Source organism: Pezoporus occidentalis, unplaced genomic scaffold, assembly GCF_034315485.1.
Source record: "Pezoporus occidentalis ecotype Australia unplaced genomic scaffold, CSIRO_AGI_Poc_V1 ctg50, whole genome shotgun sequence".
Classification (NCBI taxonomy): domain Eukaryota; kingdom Metazoa; phylum Chordata; class Aves; order Psittaciformes; family Psittacidae; genus Pezoporus; species Pezoporus occidentalis.
In genome coordinates, this window is record NW_026915836.1 from 132,659 (window position 1) to 152,712 (window position 20,054).

The following is a 20,054-nucleotide window of genomic DNA, read 5'->3' on the forward strand; positions in this document are numbered from 1 at the left end:
CTCCTGCTGAGGAGTAGCTGCACAGAGATGATTAGCCCAGTGTAAGGACTTACAAAATGTGCAGATATAGTTCTCTCAGAAAGCAGGTATGTCAGGTATTGTCACTCTACACTGAAGGACAGCACTGGAAAATACTATTAAGATTTAAAAGACTACTAGATTAAAAAAGATCATTGTTCAGTAAGTAATTCTGAGTCATTTATTTTTGCTTCTACTATGTTGTCCTTAGATAACATTCTTGGGCTTTCTCAGTATCAAGTAAAGTTTATGGCACCTCTGCAAGATAGAAAAAGGATGATAACTATCATATTGCAGGTGGAAAAATACCACGTGATTTAAGTTAGTAACATAACAGATTGTGAATGCCTGCATGCCAAGAAGGAAATTCAAACTGTTTAATCCCAGCAGCCCTCTCAGGCCACTATTAAAATTTCAAAAAGTGTGAAATAGTAGTCTCCAATATTATAATAAACAATTAGGAAATCTCAGTGATTCATTGTATGACTAGGGACATTTCCCAAGACAAAATACACATTAACAATCTGTTCTTTCCTAATTACCTAAAGTAACTGATAAAGTTTTAACCATTGTAGCCTAATGCATGCACACAGGTTGTACTGCCTGCTCGTGATAACATTTCTGAATCTTAACACAACATGAAGTTACTACATCTGTAGCATATGGATACATGTCAAATGTCTTGCAGTTGATTTGACCAGTATTGATAAACAGACTGCAGAAAAGGAGATGGAAAGCCGAAAAAGAGCAAATACTCTTGCCAACTTGTTCCTAGAAAATGTCAAAGATTTTGATGATTTCTTATGGAAAACTACTGAAGGAGACAATGTTGCAAAAACACTCAGCAAGCAAAGGTAAAGAGAAGAACATCATACAACAGAACTGGAATTAACAGCCACAGCCTGTGCTAATTTCCTTTTTTTTTTCTTTTCTTTTTTATTTTGGGCAGGTCCCATGTGAATTCAGAAGAGGCTATCGACATGCCTCACCATTCATGTGATCAGTTACCAGGAGCCTTAAAACAGTTCACTATATTATTAAGGTAACCTATCTCCAGCATAAACAGTTGTAAGTCATGCCTGTTTGCATTTCAAACCGTAAGAAAGCAGCACAAAATAAGAACTGAGTGCATGCTGAAAATGCAGAGCTAGCTCTACGCCTGAGAATGCCTAGAGCAGAGGTGCGCCTGTACCAGCTCACCCCAGCTGTCTGCACAGGACAGCAGCCAGATGTAGCACCCCACCTTTCAGCCCCAGGGCTCCTCCCAGTCAGCTCCAGGTCATATCGTTGGGAGGCTGCAGCTTCAAGGAGCAGCAAGAGCCTCCAGGCTTAGCATTTGGGTGCTGCCTTCCTGATACCAGGGCCAAAGTGTGGTGACTCAACCCTCAGCAAGCCCAGGCTCAGGCATTGCCATCCTCACACCTCTGCCTCAGATTTGAAGCCAGAAGGCTTTACTGATGATATCCAGCATAGATGATAGGTACTGCAGTTGGGTTTCATACTTGCGTACTCAAAAGAAACATGATCAACAGGGTTAGAACCTGTAAAACATCACTGCCAGTATCATCTGTTGTTAGCATATGGTACAGATCCCTAACAGAGAGACTTCTGTGACTAAAGCAATTTCTTCTGTCTCTCTGAAATCAGACCGTCCCACCTTCATTGCCTTCCTTCAAGCTTTCAGAATTTTGGACCTGAAAGAGTGGGCAGCTACAGACACTCAATAGCTTTGATTAAGTCAAGTCCTTTATGGAAAGAGACAGCCTGACTTCTATCCTATTTGAAGTCAGGAAATCTCATGAACTGATTTTAAGAGAGTATTCAGACAGCATATCTGAATTAAAGTGGCATTAGTAAGTACTATACCTTATGGTCATGTTATTGTTTTCCTAGTCGTCAGGTCTCCAATGACTTCAGAGATCTTCCAACGCTATTAATCCATGGAATTGAGGCCCTTCTCATGTCATTATTAATTGGATTTTTGTACTATGGCCACGAGAAAAACAGACTTTCTATTCGTGACACAACAGCACTGTTGTACACGATAGGTGCATTAATCCCATTCATAGTGATTTTGGATGTTATTGCCAAATGTAAGTGCCAGTTTTCTCGTGAAATTCATAAGCAATCAAAATCAGAAAATTCTTAAATTGATAAAAAAATTATACTTTTTAATGCAGCCCTAAGATGAAACCAACCTGTTTTTTCCTGCCCTGCAGGTCATTCGGAAAGAGCTATGCTTTATCATGACTTGGAAGGTGGAATGTACTCTGTTAGCCCATACTTCTTTGCTAAGGTAATTGGATTCATTGCCAGAAAATACAAACTGCTAGCTTTAACATTAAAAAACACAAACAAGTCAAAGCCTCTTGTATAAATGATCACATTCTTATTTAACTTTGTTCTTTTGTGTCTGCCAGCTAAGGCTATTGTTCTTGCTTCCTTGGCATTAATGGATGAAACCTCACACTACTTTAGACCTGTTGTCATAAGTCATGGCCGAGATCCCATCCCAGAAAAGCCAAAGAAGAATCTTTCACTGGGTTTTAGCTGGAAGCTGAGAAATCTCAAACTCAAATGTGAAGGATTAGACCATTTTACATACCTGGATGTTTCATTCACGGAAACATTTTTGAAAGTTTGATTACATGCCTTGATCTGCAAAACAAAATATTAATACTAAATGCTAAAGCAAAGGTAAAATGGAAATGACAAAATGCTAACTGTGACATTTCCTTCCAATAGTTGTTTGGGCCTGTACTGGTCAGAGACAGACTTAAGTGCATAAAAAGCCAGAGTTTCTGAAAAAACAAAACCAAAACCCCAGAACTTTTTTTAAAAGTACATTCTTTTTTTTTCACAGGGGTTTAGAATAATCCCTTCTTTGTGATGTTGCCACTGTTAGATGAGTTCTGCCTGCCATGGCATCTGTAATTTAGGTTTCCATTTCTACACAAGACTTTAAATGCTTATTAATGGTTGCCAGAGAAAAATATTCTTTGCATTGTGTCACAAAGATTGCACATTATTCATAGAGAAATCGATGTAATTTATTACAACCTTAGTATTAGAAGATAGTTACAGCCCTCTTTGGAAGAAATAAGCATAATGCTCTCTCTATATATCTTTAGATATTTGAGAAAATCCTGTGCTTTTTTGTTTTACACTGAGTTTAGTAGCTGCTAAGTGGACTGCCTTTGGGACAAAGCAGGGAAGTGACCAACAGCCAAATTTGTCTCCAGTTTGATCTCACACCAGAGTCAACCAAATTTAGACAAAACATATGGTTTCCATGAGTCAGTAACAGTATTACTATCAAGCACACCAGTTCTCAGGGAAAGTGTCTTAAATTCTTAGTAGCTGCCAAAACAAGACATCTAATCTGTAACGAGAATCCTCTCAATTTAACAATTAGTTATAGGAATTGTCACAACTGGAGAAAGAATTAGTGAGGATTTCAGTTTCTGGTTTTGCATGTCACTGACAACACCTAACAGGGAGATGGCTGCATTCTACAGTTTTTTTTCCTGTAGTTTTTAGAAACAGTCCATAAGTACATTAAGGTACATCTCAGGTGGTTTTGTAAATATTATTCAACTTATTCTCTAATTTTTTCTTCCTGAGCAGATTTTGGGGGAGCTCCCAGAACACTGTGGCTTTGTTATCATTTCTGCAGTTCCCATCTACTGGCTGTCAAACCTTGCTCCTGAAGTAGAACATTTCCTGCTGTACTTCCTCTTGGTATGGCTGGCTGTGTACAGTGCCCGTGCAATGGCACTTTGGATGGCAGCACTGCTGCCGACATTACAGCTCGCAGCCTTCTTTGGCAACGTCATTTTCACAGCATGCTACCTGAGTGGTGGTTTTGTGATAAGCCTGAAAAACCTCTGGACAGGTAGGACAAAGCTCCCAACATGCCTCCAAACTGAAACACTGATGGTTTCCATCAGCAACTGGTTGTTGTGAGGCTGAGTGTGTCCAGGACAGGCAAACTGAGCTTTATTTCTACCTTTGCAATTGTCATCTTGGGTGGTGACATCTTGGAGTCAGATTGTTCATTTTACATCATTTTCTCCAAGAATGAGGTAATGAGAAGTTTGGTCAAGAAACCCACTAGTTTTTATATTGTTGCTAATTTTTTTCAGTGAAAGGAATTATATTCAGTAGATAAAGTCTAAGCTCCAGTTTTTACCTGTTGACTCTGTTGACAGTGGGAGTTTGAAAGACATGGGTATTAGTGTTCTCCTGATTGTCCATCTCCATGTGACAATATAAAGTATCTCTGCCATTTTGTCCAGTAATGAAATGGTATATATTTACAGCCTGTGGTTATCAAGAAATTAGATAAACCTGCTGTATCTGGCAGCCACACAGCAGTTTTTGAAGTCTCAAGTTGTGTGTATGTGTATCAATTTCTTTCTGCCTCTTTTTTTTCCTTCCAGTTCCATACTGGTTTTCTAGAATCTCTTTCCTCAGATGGAATTTTCAAGGAATGATGCAAATTCAGTTCACTGACACCACATATGAAATGCCTTTCGGAAATTTTAGTTTTCAAATACCGGGGAAACTTGTAAGTCGCTAATAAAGATCTTTACAAACATTTGATAACCAAGCAGAACGCTATTTGTGTGCCTGTCGTATTTAACTAGATGCTGCAGGACCCAAATTTGGCAAGCACTATATTAATATGTGAAGTCATGTTACACTTTGTATGTTTCAAATTTGGGCCGACAGCACTCACTTCTTTTGTGCCTTTCTTCATAGTGGAAGAGAAAAAAGGGAAAAAAATAAAATAAAGGGCAACTATTATCTACACAAGGCCCAATTACTGCTTGCTGAAATTGTACAGAAGCGGAGCTCTGTTCCTCAGGAATACTGCAGCCACTAGACATAGCGTATGTGTAACCAGCTATCAATCCTCTCCAGGAGTTATAGCCTGCTGGAGACCAAGGGGAAGGGCGGCAGGGACCAGACATACACCAAAATTGCGTGTCTGCTCCTAGTTTTGTGTTTTCCATGGTTACAGGTGATACAGTCTATGGACCTGGACTCCCACCCTCTCTACATGAGCTACCTCGTCCTCACTGGCACCATCGGCACTTTCCTGTTTTCCTACTACCTGTGTCTGAGATTCATCAAGCAGAAATCAACCCAAGACTGGTAACAGCAAACCACGCAGAGGAGGCAAGGACCCAGGGCAAGCCCACACGCTGATTTCCGGCGCAAAGAAAGCGGAGCCGCGGGGCCGGCTCGCCGCAGGATGGCAGCAGCACACCGGGAGCCGGGAGCCACCGGCTTCACTTCGGGATTGCAGCCCGGAATTGGGGCTTGGGAGAGGCTTGGGGGGAGGGTGGTTTTGTTTGACATACCGGTTTTATAGGTGACAAGACGCTTATGATTTCTCCACACCTTGAAATATTCTGAGCTATGGGCCAGCGATTTAAAAAGGACCCATCTTGCTTAGTAATAACTGATGTTTTAGTCCATCATGTTTGAATATAGAGTGATCACAGACTTAATTCTGAGCGAACAGCATCAGCACATGCAAAACACTGCTTTCTGTAGCCTGTATAACACTCAGCACTCAGAAGAACAGCCTAGAGGAAAGCAACACAGAAGATTTCACTGGTGCTTCAGGAGAACACGAAGTGTGGAAAACACAGCTGTTAACTGTGCGGGTTCTAATCTCTGATGTGTTTTAAGGCTTTGCCTCTGTGTACCAGTTCAATGCTGTTGATGCCCCAAAATGGGTATTTACTAACTGTACAGTTGATTTCTAGTAACAGAGCAAATTATCTCACCTTCTTGGGTTTATTTTTACAGTATAAATACATTCCAAGTGATTGTTATCAAGCCCATCTTTCTCCGTGGCAATAAAATCATAGCAATTTGCCAAGTTTGGTTCCTAAGATTTTTCAGGTAGAAAATACCTATCTGCCCCTCCAGTAATTAAAAATGTAATGATGCCATCTGTGAAATGCTTGTAATGGTGCACCTAGTTATGCTCCGACATAGGACACAAATGCTCACAAAACGACTAAGAGTAAATAAATGGCTATAATTCACCTGCAGTCACAGTAAGTGCTTGTGCAAACTATGTATACAGTTGTTGTGAGGATTTTATAACATTAACGTGGTTTTTCATTTGGATGCATATCTCTGCGCTTATACACAGAGACACAGAGCATGTTGTCTGCTCTACTTTGATTTACATGTTGCACACAGGGCGAAATTCCTAGTGTAATCAGCTATAACACCCTGAATACTGTTACGCAAATCTCTCCCCCCTCTTTCTTTTTTTTTAAGAAATAAGATGAAAGAGCATCAATATTTTATTATTCTATTTGGCCATTAGGACTGCCACATTACTTTACACAGGTTCCACGTGGTAATAAATTCCCAGGCACACTCTAGTCTAAAGGTGTTAAGCAGGTCTGATTAAATAACAGTTTCAGCCCCAGGCAGCAACAGGAATCCAAATCCATTCCAAGGTTCTTCTAAGGTGAATTTTACCATTTCTTCCCGGTTCTGCTGCATTTGATTTTGGAAAAAAAAGGACCCCAACAAACCCCACTTGATCTGATCCTAGTGCCATTTTGAAATTATCAGATTTTCATTGCCTGTTAATGGCAAAGCCAATTCTTTCAGTCCAATTCAGCATCATTAAATTGTCAGACTAGCAGCTTCCTGTTTGATTCTTAATTATTCCTTTTTATTATATTTAAGACACTTAATTTTTTTAAAGTGGTTTACTCTTCTTTGTAATGATCTGTTGTGATTAGAATCTCTTTTCTATTACACTGAAGTTTTAAGGGTATATATTGGTACTTCTAGTCTAAACCTCTATTTTCAAGGTATTTAGAGGATTAAATTCTAGGCTGACTCTCTGTTGTGAATTCACTTTGATGTTTAATAAAAAAAAAAAGGAGCGACACAATGGGAGAAATTAAAGACATAAGGGACAGCTCTGAATTTTAGGGGCATATTGTCATGCACAGAAATCTTCAGGCATCTAGATAAGAATATACCATAGCCTTAACTTTGAATTTCTTTCCTTTTGTGAAATTAGTCAGGCTGCTGACATTACTTAAACAGCCTTTTTCAATTTAAAATTCCACCCTCTTTAACATTATGCAGCAGGACCAAGCGGTGTGAGTGTTTCCGAGGTGGTGTTATGACAAGGGTGGATATATACATAATGGGAACTTGAGTGGTGAGCCTCGGAACAGCCATCGTATGGGGTGTAGGAAGAGCTATCATAGGATGCGGCCAGGCCTGTGTTTACACAGAAAAAGCTCATATTCTATATACTACAATTACATTAACACGCTGCCTATGATCATATCTTGTTTCCTTGATGCCTAGAGATGGGGAATATAGGCTGTGATTATTGTTACAGGCTTTAGCAATAAGAAGATGGGAGCCTTGAAATACCAGCAATTAGCGTTGGTGCCTAACAATAGCATGCCGTGGGGCTGTGTACCGGGAAGAGCACAGGGAAGAGCGGGTGGATGACACACCACCTGCCCCACTCGCTCTGCCAGGAGCTGAAAATAGTACAAGTTTAGGGGGAATTACCCACCTCCCAGCCAATGAAGGTCACGCTGTACACCATGGCCTCTGCCTTCGTGTCCTGCTTCACGTTAGTTTTGTGTGGTAAAAGTTTCACACTTCCACAGCGGAGCTGCTGCTGCTGCAAAAACAAGTGGACAGTGAGGGAACAGAAGTCTTCCTGAGAGTTCTAACCAAGGCTAAATGTCTTCATTTAACGTCAGCGCAGCTCTGCTTTCCAGGTCTCAAAGTAGGCGCCCTGTTTCCTCAGGACTCCCCTGTGTCAGCAGCAGCTCGGAGCGCCCTCCTGCCTACATCGGGATAACCAGCTGCAGCAGTCTGCCACCATCTCGACACAGAGACTAAAGATCACAAGCTCACTGTGCAGAACTCACCATCCTGTCCGTCCCGCACACGACAGAGCTCCGTTTGTTACGGAGGTTAAGCGCTGCAGTGAGGCAGATCTGCCATCCAAGGGGAGGACTGCCTGCGGAACAAGGTTGCAGGCCTGAGGATTCACCCACTCCCGCCTTTGCTCTCCTGTATCCTCCTCGGCCCTAAGTCACGGTCCCTGCTGGGGCAGGCAATCAGGACAGCGCAGGATGGGTTTTGGAACGGCATCATGCTTAGTTGGTTATGGAGTCTCCAAGTTGTTTTGCCCAGACGCCGTTTGGGCTGCCCAGTGCAGGACATGAACTGCACCGGGCTATGGGGTTTCAGCCTGCATACACAGCAAATTTGGGAACGGGAACATCAAATACAAGAGACAACAATATTTGTGAGGAAAATCCACCAAATTCAGAAGTAAAAAAATCTGTGTGGGTTAAACGGATACTATAAAGTACTGTGTGGACAACAGAACTGCATGGTGTCACACCACCCCTACGTACTAAAGATGGCGTCTTATCCGTAAAGACACAGGTAAGAAAGATATGTCTTTATTACTGGAAGTATTTAACACAGGGAGAGGTGGGAAAGTTCTTCCCCAACCTCCACTCCAAGTTTATGCAGCCTCTCCACTTGGCAAAAGGGACAAACTTCTTTAGCACTGGAAAATGGATTATAGAAACACTGCTTTGCATATTGGCTCGTGGGTAGTGGCAGTCCTCCAAAATACTTTTAACTCGTCGTTTGGAAAGGACTAGCTTTCACTATGGCTAAGCTAAATTAATAAGTAGCTGCTGAAAGTTTCATCCCGTATTTGTTCGTCGCTAAATGCATTCAGAAATGCTAAATAAGTAACAAGTATCAATAGCCACCCCTTTTAATTAAAAAAGACACCCGTGGAATTCCTTTAAAAACAGGTAAATCACAGCCAACATGCTAAGCAGGGAGGTGAGAAACTGCAGGTGTTGGTATGTCCACTAGTACCAGAAAAAACAAACCTGTCACGTTTTAGCCACAGTGATTAATTTTACTGGCAGTAGACAAGAGAGAAGGTACATGGAGCTCTGTGACATGCTGCTTTTTTTCCTGTTACACTCTGAGAGCCAAGACAAGCCCTTCACATGTTAGCAGCTATTAATTAAGGCAACAATGTTTAAGCAGTGGGTTGAGGTAATTTTAAAACCACTTAACCCTTTTAAGAACCGATGAGCTTTAAAAAGCATATACATGTGCGCGAGTTCATATTAGCGTGCGTATGCAGAGGTATCTGCATGAAGAGATTACATATATAGGTATATACACACACAACCATAATGCCTATGATAGCTCCTTTTTTTTTTTCTTTCAAGGAATAAGGAAAAATCAATTCAGATCCATGATTTACAGAAGTGCTGCTGCACTTACAGAAGTGATGTGATTAATTATAAAACTGTTTGTGGATGTTTACTCACTGAATCAAACTTATGGTTATTCTGAATTGCAAATTTTGTTGGCATTATTTTGCTTTTGTGGTTACAATTAGGTACTTTCATGCTTAGATAAATAATTTTGTGGTTATAATTAGGTACTTAATGCTTCCAGTACTAAGAAACTGCAGCTTAATAGACCCCTCAACCTTCACATCACAGCTCCAGAACCAGCATCTCCCATCAATGACACATTGTGGGTCTTTTGCTCATTTTAAGGATCTAATCAGACTTTGCCTAGATTACTGGCATGCTTACTGAGATCAGTACTGTTTCTGCCTCACCTTAATTCTTCACGTTGAACAATTGGGTTTAGAGGCACAAATGTTAAAGGACCGGCACATGCAAGATCCGATGCCAAGAAGAGTGCCCTGAAAGAACCGAGTATTACCTTAAGGATTACTTTTCAACAAACACCAGATCTTCTACTACTCTTACATGAAAACAGCTGATCACCTCATGGCCATGCTTCAACTCACTGTAGAAAGGTGCAAAGCCAAAATAAAAGGGACTTCCAAACCAGGCAACAGCAAAATATGCTGCTCCAACTGAAAACTTTGAGAAACAGGGCACATGCTGCCCTTAATTCACTGCTGCCAAGTGCAGGATGTTACATTACACAAGGCAGTCACTGGATTTCCAAGTAAGCCAGAGGCCAAACTTGTGGTAGCCATCGCCCCAAGAGACTTTGATCTCTGCTGAGAAAGGCAAAGCACCAATAATATTTTGCTCTTTCAGCCTTCCTTTAATACAACTAGTATTAGGAAAAACTCTTCCCTGTGAGGGTGGTGAGGTGCCCAGAGAGGCTGTGGCTGCCCCATCCCTGGCAGTGTTCAAGGCCAGGTTGGAAGAGACTTGGAGCAAGCTGTGCTAGTGGAAGGTGTCCCTGCCTGCGGCAGGGGCTGGAACTGGATGAGCTTTAAAGGTCCCTTCCAACCCAAAACAATCCACAATTCTGTGATGATTTTATGATTTAATTAACTGGCTTGTAATTCCTAGCAACATGGTCACAGGTTGCCACCCCTCACAGAGCTGAAGGGGCATTTCAGGCCAGCATTTCAGGAACAGTCAAAAAGCCAGAACCATCCCACCAGCTCCACAGTAATTCTGTACATAGAATTCCTGCCTTCCCCAAATCCTACAAGTAATCATGTAAAAAGCATTTTGGCTAAGTATTATTATTACCTAAGTGCACTATCTAATGACAGCAGAGCTCAGCACCCCAAACACTTTAGACACGCTTGCTTCAGGTCTATCCTTTCTAAAAGCACGACAAAAGAAAGGTGAAGTAATATTTTTAGCTTTATATACTCCATAGGGAATTTCTCAATGCTTCTGTATTGGAAAAACGCCGTTCAGCTTTGTAGTATGTTCAGTGACAGGCGCATGATAAATTTCCACTGGAAAAAACTCTCGAACATGACTGACAATAGTAAAGCCACAAATGACCGTAATTTTATGCCCCCCTGCAGCTAGTGGTATAAAACATAGTTTTCAACCTTGTTTTTCCTTGCTGAATTTAGACAAATTTATAATGTTATTGATGACAGCGAGAAAGACGCTCAAATGCAGAAATTGCATTCCTGGGCATAAACCAATTGGAGCTCTATATTTTATATGTATACTATAGATGATGAAAGATTTGGCTGTCATTAAAACTATAAAAAGATGGAAAACTAAAGGGGTTTTATTTTGAATTAATTTCATATTATATACACTATTATTTATTTTCAGCTATTGCACTCGATTGGGTTTTTTTCCTCCTCCCTGGCATGCTCAACAATTAACCAGTGCAACATGTGGTATAACTGCCTATTTGCTTCCTCACTCTGAGCACTAATGTTTGACATACAGGCTGAGTCAACAAAATCCTGAAGGAAAGCAAGAACCTCGTTTAAGCAAAGTCTATACATCTATGGCTCCTAACAGGTTTTCCAACACTCTATCATATGCCCGGTTTCTAGAGCGTAATTTTATTTACAAAGAGTTATGAGGGCCCTAAGACTGGACAATTGCTAGAGATGATCAAGGTTTACAGTCGACCTAGCCTCTATTAGCTGAGCTGTTCAAGCCATGAGCTAAACTGAGCAGAGGGAAATCCCAGGGACCACTTCAAATAACAAGGACAGTTGCTAGATTTATTTTTGGTTGAGGCAGGAAGGTTTTCTGAGTACGGCTGGGCAGCGGGCTCAGCACCCTGGTGCTGTTGCTTCAGTTACAGCCTCATGTCAGGCTGCAAATTCAGTGTCAGAACATACAAAGAAATTGTACCAGCCCCAATGCCAAATGCTGTCCCACGTTCAGACTCATCTTTAGAACCACCCAAAATTACACTAATAACACACTCCTACAGCTGTTTTTGAATTTGAGAAGTGCAGTTTAAGAGGCTGCTGCTGAAACAAACTTCCTTTGGGATTTTTGGCACATGATGATTATGCTCCTGTTTGAGTTACCCAGATGTACTCACAGGACTAGCACCAGCATGACTCGCCACGGTGGAAAGGCAGGAGAGAACCAGACAGCTCTGATCAATCCTTCACTGCCTCTTCCTTGAGCTGGGTTTAGCAGTCATCTTATCCTTCACAACTCTTGCTGCTACTGCTTTCTTCCCCAGTGAACCTCCAGAAGTGAGTGGTGGAGGAGGAGACAGTGGGAGCCATGAGAAAGGCAAAGATGCACAGTGGTGTGTCGTCGACCCTGGCTGCCAGTGAGCTGAGGGCTGCTCTTTCCACTCATGGCCATTTACTCACAATCCAACCAGCCCAAGGCATCACACTGAAGCTGCTAGCTTTTTCTTATTACCTCTCATCCTTCCCACCTAGGCATCTTCCCAGACCTTCCCATCCCTCCAGAGCTCCTCTGTGGCAATCTTGTATTTTGACTACTGTTCTTCAGACCCTCTTTTCCTATAAATAAAAATCCAGCACCCAGCAAAACAGCCTTTCAACAGCCTTGAGGGAATTTAGCCAGGCCAGCCTCATTCTGTCAACACCCCTCTGCTTTCCTTCCTGCTGAAAAAGTTCTCCATCTTAAAATCCACCCTCCTCTCCTCTCCTGAAGATTCATCTCCGTGATTCATCTGATTCATCTACAGCTCTTCCCATTACTCCACTTTCAGAGCTGCCCTGGTCTCACAGACTACGCAAAGAGCTGCAGATGCAAAATATTTGCAAACCCCAAAACTAAATTTACTGCTGTTTTTCAAGACTCATTGCTTTCACTACAAGACACTGATGCTTGATGTGTTCTGAACCTTAAGTTCAGTGGCACTTAGAGCTGAGTGAAATAACTATGAGAAACAGAACTAGGAGGAGGTGTGGAGCTACTGCTGCAGACAATAGCAATTCTATAGCTACCACTGCTTTATCACGGTGTTGTAAGGGTTATCACATGAGAAACTGTGAAGCATTAGCCAGCTGTAATATAGAGGTTTAGGAGCACCAGAGAGAAACCTTGCATTAATAGTTTTATCTAAAAGTAGATCAATGGGGAATCCCCGTCTATAGCAGGCACTGCATAAGACAGTCTCTATTATCTCATTTTTCTTAATTACAGGAAACAGCAGAGAAAACTCTAACCTCAAACTTCCGTGTCTGCTTATTTCCATACCTAATGGGAATTTCAGAACTTCGCTCCTATAACTGAAGCTATGCACACTTGTACCCAGGAAGATGCCCTGGGACTAAATGAGAGTGTCAGTGGGAGCCACTGACTTCAAAGGCCTTCCTCCGACTATTGAGTGACAGAAGTACTGGCAAACCACCAGGGACTGCAGCCATTCTACAAAGGAAACCTCTTTTTGCAGTTGACTTCGCACAGAAATTACGAGAATAATTTTAAGAAATGCAGAGAAATCTTTGCTAAAAAAGGCTAAATTCAGTGCCCGTCTCAGCTTTTTCTTACATGCTTGGTTTTATCACCTTTACAGCATTTCCTTCCAGATGCTGACAGATTTCTCGTGCTGAACATCCATCACTTCTGTCACTTCCTCCTCTGCTGTGTTCCTGGAGTCTGGAAGCACCACACGTTCGAGAAAACCATTAAGTACGGTGGCACTCTGGTGAACATGCTGCCAGTTTATTTCTCTGTCACTACGTGCACTCGTAATGCACTACCTTGGCTGTTACGATCCTCCCTCGTTACTGTAAACTGCAGCTGGAATCCTGCTGACTCAGGCATTCCATCTGTAAAACCCTTCCGAGCTGTCACTGCCAAAGACACCATCCATTCAGCCATTCATTCCAGTGTCAAAAGTGAGTACATATTAAGAAAGTCTGGATGGCTACTAACCCACCAAGCTACATTTCTTTTTCCAGAAAAGGGTCTCAGGAGACAAGCTGAACAAGCTGCTTTAGTAGATCAGAACTACAGCGTGTAATTATCATGCTGCAAAATGACTATATTGGTGGTTAACAAGGGAACTTTTCTCATGTGGAGCTCAGAAAGTGCCCTCCTCCTGCCCTACCTCCAGGGCAGTGGGGTAGGGGGAAAGAGGCGAGCCCGTGATGTGGCACAGGGTACGTATATAGGTGAGATTAAGTCATCTCAATTCACGCTGATCCAAGCGACAAGCTTTTCCCAGTCCTCTCAACCCCAATCAAGACACGCTCTTTATGCAAACACACACACGTTCCCCCAGTTTGCTTTCTACAGTAACATGTCAGGTCATTTCATATCAGCACACTCTCACCTTCCCATAATGGCATCTGGAAACACGTGCTCCAATCTTACAGGCACCACACCTGGTCTGGATCCTGCCCAATCCCAGTTATCCACTAGCTGGTGGCAAACAATACTTTCCTGCTTTAAAGGAGTGTGTGCTGTGTCAGAATGACAGGATGCATTTGGTTTCTGGACTGCAAACCATCACTAGTTCTCCAGGCTGCTGCTCTGCGTTTTGCCATCTTACAGCCTTCTTTCTTTGAATATGAGGAAATAAACAACGGAGCTACCTATTTATTTGGCGAAGAAACACCAACTTTTTAAACTGCATTTTTCTCCATGCTTGAAATGGCTGAGTCTCAGCACACCAATGCATGAGAAATATCATTTCAAGCCTATTCTAGAGGAGTCAGCACAAATGCCTAGTCTGCAAAACCTCCCCGGTGTAACCCAGTTTCAGACTGAGATGACAGTGTCCTGGAGTGGCACAAATCCCTCACTGTCCCACATTATTAAGACAGGAGAGACTGCGCTCCTCCGTGTAATCATTCCTTAATTGCATACGAAACATTCACTGGAACAGAAAAACAAAAGTACTGCCGCATACTGGCAGCTTTTGCCTCTCTTTTGCATGATCTCTGCATCTCTGCCTTCCCATCTCTGCCACAGGGGCATCCATGGGCCTGGGCTACTGCAGCGTGATCCCAAATGATCAGCGTGCACCTCCTCCCGTTACTCCGCTATTGTTGCTACAATACCAGTACAATACTGGTGCTGTTTGGTCTCCTGCTCCTGCAGTGCCTCACGGATGTTTAATCGGCTCAGCAGCTGGCTCACTCAGCCCAGAAGTTTCCATAAGGTTACTCAAAATGCAATTTCATAGCTGAAAACAATTTAACTTACATTCTTCAGTTACAGGCTATCAAATTCATTTTCCATTGCCACAGCTGCAATGATTAAATTATATCGCATTATTCTGTTTGGTTCAAGTCAAACCAGATAGAAAAACATAGAGATGCTAGCTAACTAGCACTAATCCTGCATGGTCAGACTTATGCACAGGGACCAGCAACATGCAGCCACGGGTTTGGCTGCGGCTTGGTGCGCTTCTCATCTGCGCCAGCAGGCAAACAGGACCTGTCAGCATCACAGAACAGATTCAGGCAGGGTTCAGCACTGAACAGTCAGTTACACCTGGTCCACAACCATGAGATACCACCTCCTTGTCACAAAGGTAGTTAAAGGTCTATAGACCCGCTGTCAATTTTCTCTGGTTCTCTGGCCCGGCGTTTGCTTCAAGCAATGCTCCCTTCCTCACCCTACATGCCAGCTTAGCTCAAGCAGCACACAGGCCCAATGCCTCGTTACACTCTGATGTGATTCCTCTTACTGGAGCACAGCTACCATGTGAACCTGAGAGATTCCTGAGATGACCTCTAACAAAAAGAGCTGTGGCACTAGAGAAAGTGTGGCCAACTGGTTGACACAGTCTTCAATTATGCTGCTATTACACTAAAACACATGCAACACAGCTGTAGCTTTAGAAAAAAGCCCTAAAACATCTCCATTTGTGAAACGAAATAAACCGAGTACTGCTGAGGCTTGCTTTTAGCTAGGGCACACAACCATTAAGGCTATGAATGAAATCTCAAATGTTAATACCTCATCTTGACAACCCAGGAACAAAGGGTGCTGAGTGGTCAGGGCCATGTAGGTGCAGGATGTTGGCGAGTCTCTCCTTGTGAAGTAACGAAGGTCATTGTAAAGCCATGGCACCAATGGGGCAGACACAGCAAGGACTCATCTGGTTTGTTTGGAAACCAAAATTTCTGACTCTTCTCAGCTCCTGATTTTCTGCCTCTTTTTTTTAAGTACAGCAAGAATTTTCTGTGTATTTGCAAATATATTATGTAAGGAACTGGAAATTTTACTTAAAAAAAATTAGGTCCTAATTGCTTTCTAACTTTCAGATTGCTGTCCAAGTCTTCCAATCTTTTGCCAAAACCTTGTGTGCACACTTGAATTTTTAACAACCAGTGCTGTCTATGTGGAACAGCTTAGCAAAAATGAGGTTAACTAACAAAAAATGTAAAGATAAAGTTATTACATGCACAGAAACAAGCTTTCATTTCATTAAATCCTGTCTGACATACTGCATAGGCGCTATATTACAGCGGTTAGATCAATGTGCACATTTGTAAGTTTCCAATGTTATTTACAGAGATAATGGGTGTATTTTCTATGCATTCTTTTATTTTTGTCATTTGTGAGTCTCTATTTTCATGATCCCACAGCTCTGGACTGTAAAATGTCACACCAGGTAGGCGTGACAGTAAGTTTACTCTTACACTTATACCAATCAAGCGTGCCCACCAGTCTCCGAGTAGGTAAACTCTACTATCTTCACAAGTAACAGGCACTTCTTTGTTTGAAAAGTGTATTTTCATGGATATGCAGTTCTTGTATCCATAAAATTAACTGGACTAATAGTTAGGAGAATGAATTAAAGATGCTATAGAACTACAACACACAAGCTAGTGTAAAAGGTGGAAATATTTTGTCTTCACCTGTAATATCGAAAGCCCTAATGAGATACTCAACACAAGAGAAGCACATTTAGGAGAATTCTAAAAAAAGATGTGTTTATTTTCCTTGTAGATACAGATGAACCCTGAAGATTATGTTCTTTACTCTTCTACTATCACCCCCAAGTACACTGACCAGGCAAAGAACAACAGAAGATAAGACAGATTGCTTAAGTTACAGTTACATACCCCTCTGGCAACTTTCTTGATAAACATGTATTTGGTGAACCAGTGGAAGCCAAAATACAGTTCAGGTTACAGCAGATCATACATGAAGACAGAAAGAGCCAAGAAAGCCGCATCTTGACACTTCATTAGCAATTTTAAAAGCATTTCTATTCATGAACGTTTCTATCAATTACAGCTATGGAAAGTGATGTTTAAATACAGATTTATGTTAAAAATTACACAGAACAACATGCTTTTTACATTTTTTTATTGAATGTAATATTTAACCAATTTCATAAACAACTAAAGCAGAAAAGACTGTCTGCTCATAATGCTTCCAATTTTCTTTTCTTCCATTTTTCCACATAGACCTTGAATGTCTCCTAGAAAGAGTGGAATAAACAAGTTCAACACTGTTCCAACTGAAAAGTTACTAATTCTGAACAAAGTGTTATGTCCTGACAAGAGCAAAATCTATTATTCTCTGTCATGCAAAACTAGATCTGTATTGAAGTCTGTATAATTAAGAGAAATACCAGAGAGAGAGAATAAAAGGAAAAGGAAAACCTTGCCAAAAATGCATAATGAAGCTTCTATTACAAAATGCAATAATATAATCAATTTCATTTTAAAAATGAAAATACTTTTTAACTGCAATCTGCAATTGTGTCAAAAAAATTATGAGATGCTTTTAAACACCAAGCTGCATTAGAGAAAAAGTGAAATCGGGGAAATCAGAAAATGAATTATTTCAGTGACTTTGAAAAAACACTCTTGTCTTCACTAGCTACATGTAAGAAACAGACATTCTAGGATGTAAATTTGCACAGTCCAAATAAAAATTCTGATTATAAGTTATGTCAAGATTGCAGGAAAAACTCCACAGCTGTTAAAAGGCAAAACCAAGTATTTTATGCCAAGAGTTTCTCCAATTCTTCAGGTGAGCAATGAAAAAAAATCACATTTATGATGTAGCAATATGGAGAAACAGCATACAATCAGGCGTTTACAGAACTACAGAAAAAACCTTTTAGAGTATAAAAAAGCAGCCAGAAAATGGCAATTAAAAGTTTGCTTAGAGAGAGACAAAATACATTAAGTCTTTAAAGTCTGCTTTGCTAAAATGGTTCTAGTAGACTGCTGGTGAAAAGAATGATGTGAAAGAAGTATTTACAGTCTTGACAGATTTAGTGTCATGCCATTTGTCATCCTCAAATAAGGCATATTTGCAGGGTTGCATACATCTGTTGGTAAGGCAGCTAGAAGCAAAGCTGCAACAGAAAAATAATTCCTACAGTTCTAAAATGCCATCCTACCAAAGCAGCAACTTGTACTAGATAGAAACCAGGTAATTAATGAAAACTAAGCCCCATTAATTGTTAAGGAAATACATTCTAGAAGCCTTTTAAAGTTCAATTGCTTAGATAAATGCCCCGAGGACATTTGATAAAGGTACACCTGTAGATGAGTGCCTGGTAAGGATCAGGTAGTTTAAATATTGTAAGCCCAAGGGGTTTTATTTCCTCAAGTCAAATCCGATGCAAGATTACTGTAGCTCCTATACCACTCGGTACTTCACACGTTACCTCCTTTGAGGAGGCTCTGCAGAGATCTAATCCCCATGTAATCATTCATGCAATTTGTTTTATTAACACTGAACATACACAATTCTGTAGACCTATTTCTTAATTAGACAATACTCACAGGGGGCTCAGTGAAAGGGACAGGCTCTCCTGCTTTCTTCAGAAAAGCTGCCACAGATTTCAGAGATAGCTCGTGCAGCTTTATATTCTTCTCTTTTGTTTTCTCATACAGAGCTTTCACAGAAGCAACATCCCCATCCATTTCTGAGGAAAAAATCCCAAAACAAACCCCAGTGATTAAATGCTCCTCTTTTCACCTGTTTCCATGATGTCATGCACTCCTACTACTTGCCAAAACATACTATACATATTTTAATATACAGTATTCCAACTATTCCGGATACTCTTCATATCCTACTGACAATTCACATAAAAGAACAGAACACAGCCATTCTAGCTTTCCTTTTTATTGGAGGCTGGATGATCAATTCCTTCGAGCATGTGCTCGAGTAGGACCTGTATGGTAAAAACCCACCACTCTAGGATGCGAGACACAGAGCCACATGTGTCTTTCTGAAGCAAATGATAAAAAATAAAAACAGAAGCTAAACCAAAAGCCACCCAAATTCAGAATGTGAAAAATCTAGGACACAATTTAATTCCCTGAAGTAAGGGCAGAATACTGTTAGTTACAAGTGCTGGTGACATCAAAGGTATAACCTAGAGGAACACAGAAAGCAAAGGTCAGATGCTCATGTTAGAACACAAAACTCATTTCATCTTACAGAGTAGGAGAAAATTTTTTGCTGACCCACTAACACTATTTAAAACTGTAGCTGCTCACGTAACCGGTCACATTCTTCTGGATATTCCATGGAAGGCACTGTGCCCTGCAACAGGTTCTAGCTAATCCATTCTTCATTTATTTAAAGCACTATTTACACTTCTAGCTGTAAAAGACTGGGGTGTATGTTTCTCCTTCCCCTAAACTGGGAGAGGGGATGAACTCCTCCCTTTACTTTGAGTCCTTCTTAGCCATAGACTTTTCTACTGCTCAGACATCTGCTTCAGAAGCATTAGGATGACACTAAAGTGACCCCTTACAGTTTCACTGCTGTCCTCAGGATCCTAGAAGCAGTACAACAGTTCCCATCTGGCACCTTGTGAACCAAAAGCAAGCCATGACGTTCAGTTAAATTCATTTTGCTGCTTGGGAAAATGCAAACATCTCCAGCACGGGAGCTGTCTCAGGTCTTACTTGTTCACATTTGGAAATGCCATATGCGTGACCAGAGGGGCTACAAAAACAATGGTTATTAAAGGAAAAAAAAACACCCCCCACAAGCTTTAATTATGCAGAAATGGACAGCTTGTGTCCCATTCTCATGAGAAAACGCTTTCCAGTCATACCTGGCAAGTGGCTGAGCAACTTCACGAATGTGGGAGGTTACTGCAGAAAACTGCATGAAGTGATAGTTTAATGAAATTGAGAATAGAAAATTAATAGAAATTGTTAATTTTCTATTTCTTTAAAATAGATACATTCATTGTATGGAAGACAAAAAAAAAAAAAGACCTAATACTTAGGTAGCATTTAATGGACCACCCAAATGTGATTTTACACATTTCCCTTT

The 20,054-nt window shown here is 41.1% G+C and overlaps 2 protein-coding genes and 1 long non-coding RNA gene across 5 annotated transcripts in view; 1 reads left to right on the plus strand and 2 right to left on the minus strand.

Moving 5' to 3' along the window:
• The window catches only part of ABCG8 (ATP binding cassette subfamily G member 8), a 16,130-nt gene extending 8,418 nt beyond the window's left edge, over positions 1-7,712 (plus strand). The window contains exons 7-13 of the mRNA XM_062636981.1: positions 707-872; positions 968-1,060; positions 1,912-2,111; positions 2,238-2,314; positions 3,646-3,913; positions 4,461-4,588; positions 5,045-7,712. Of these exons, the coding sequence (XP_062492965.1) occupies positions 707-872; positions 968-1,060; positions 1,912-2,111; positions 2,238-2,314; positions 3,646-3,913; positions 4,461-4,588; positions 5,045-5,182 (1,070 nt within the window). The 3' untranslated portion in view covers positions 5,183-7,712. The remainder of the gene's footprint in view (positions 1-706; positions 873-967; positions 1,061-1,911; positions 2,112-2,237; positions 2,315-3,645; positions 3,914-4,460; positions 4,589-5,044) is intronic.
• Positions 6,338-8,119, minus strand: LOC134173209 (uncharacterized). 2 transcript variants are annotated; one of them, XR_009968169.1, is made up of 2 exons: positions 7,601-8,119; positions 6,338-6,546 (listed from the first exon to the last, which is right to left on the minus strand). It is a non-coding gene; the product is annotated as an uncharacterized LOC134173209 (long non-coding RNA). The 2 variants fall into 2 exon arrangements; XR_009968168.1 differs by having other exon boundaries at positions 6,338-6,549.
• Positions 8,120-17,088: 8,969 nt separating this feature from the next.
• LRPPRC (leucine rich pentatricopeptide repeat containing) overlaps positions 17,089-20,054 on the minus strand; it is a 90,678-nt gene continuing 87,712 nt past the window's right edge. For both annotated transcript variants that reach the window (XM_062636963.1, XM_062636962.1), the window contains exons 37-38: positions 18,542-18,684; positions 17,089-17,220 (exon numbers count right to left, since the gene is read on the minus strand). In XM_062636963.1, coding sequence (XP_062492947.1) covers positions 17,164-17,220; positions 18,542-18,684 — 200 coding nt within the window. In that variant the 3' untranslated portion in view covers positions 17,089-17,163. The remainder of the gene's footprint in view (positions 17,221-18,541; positions 18,685-20,054) is intronic.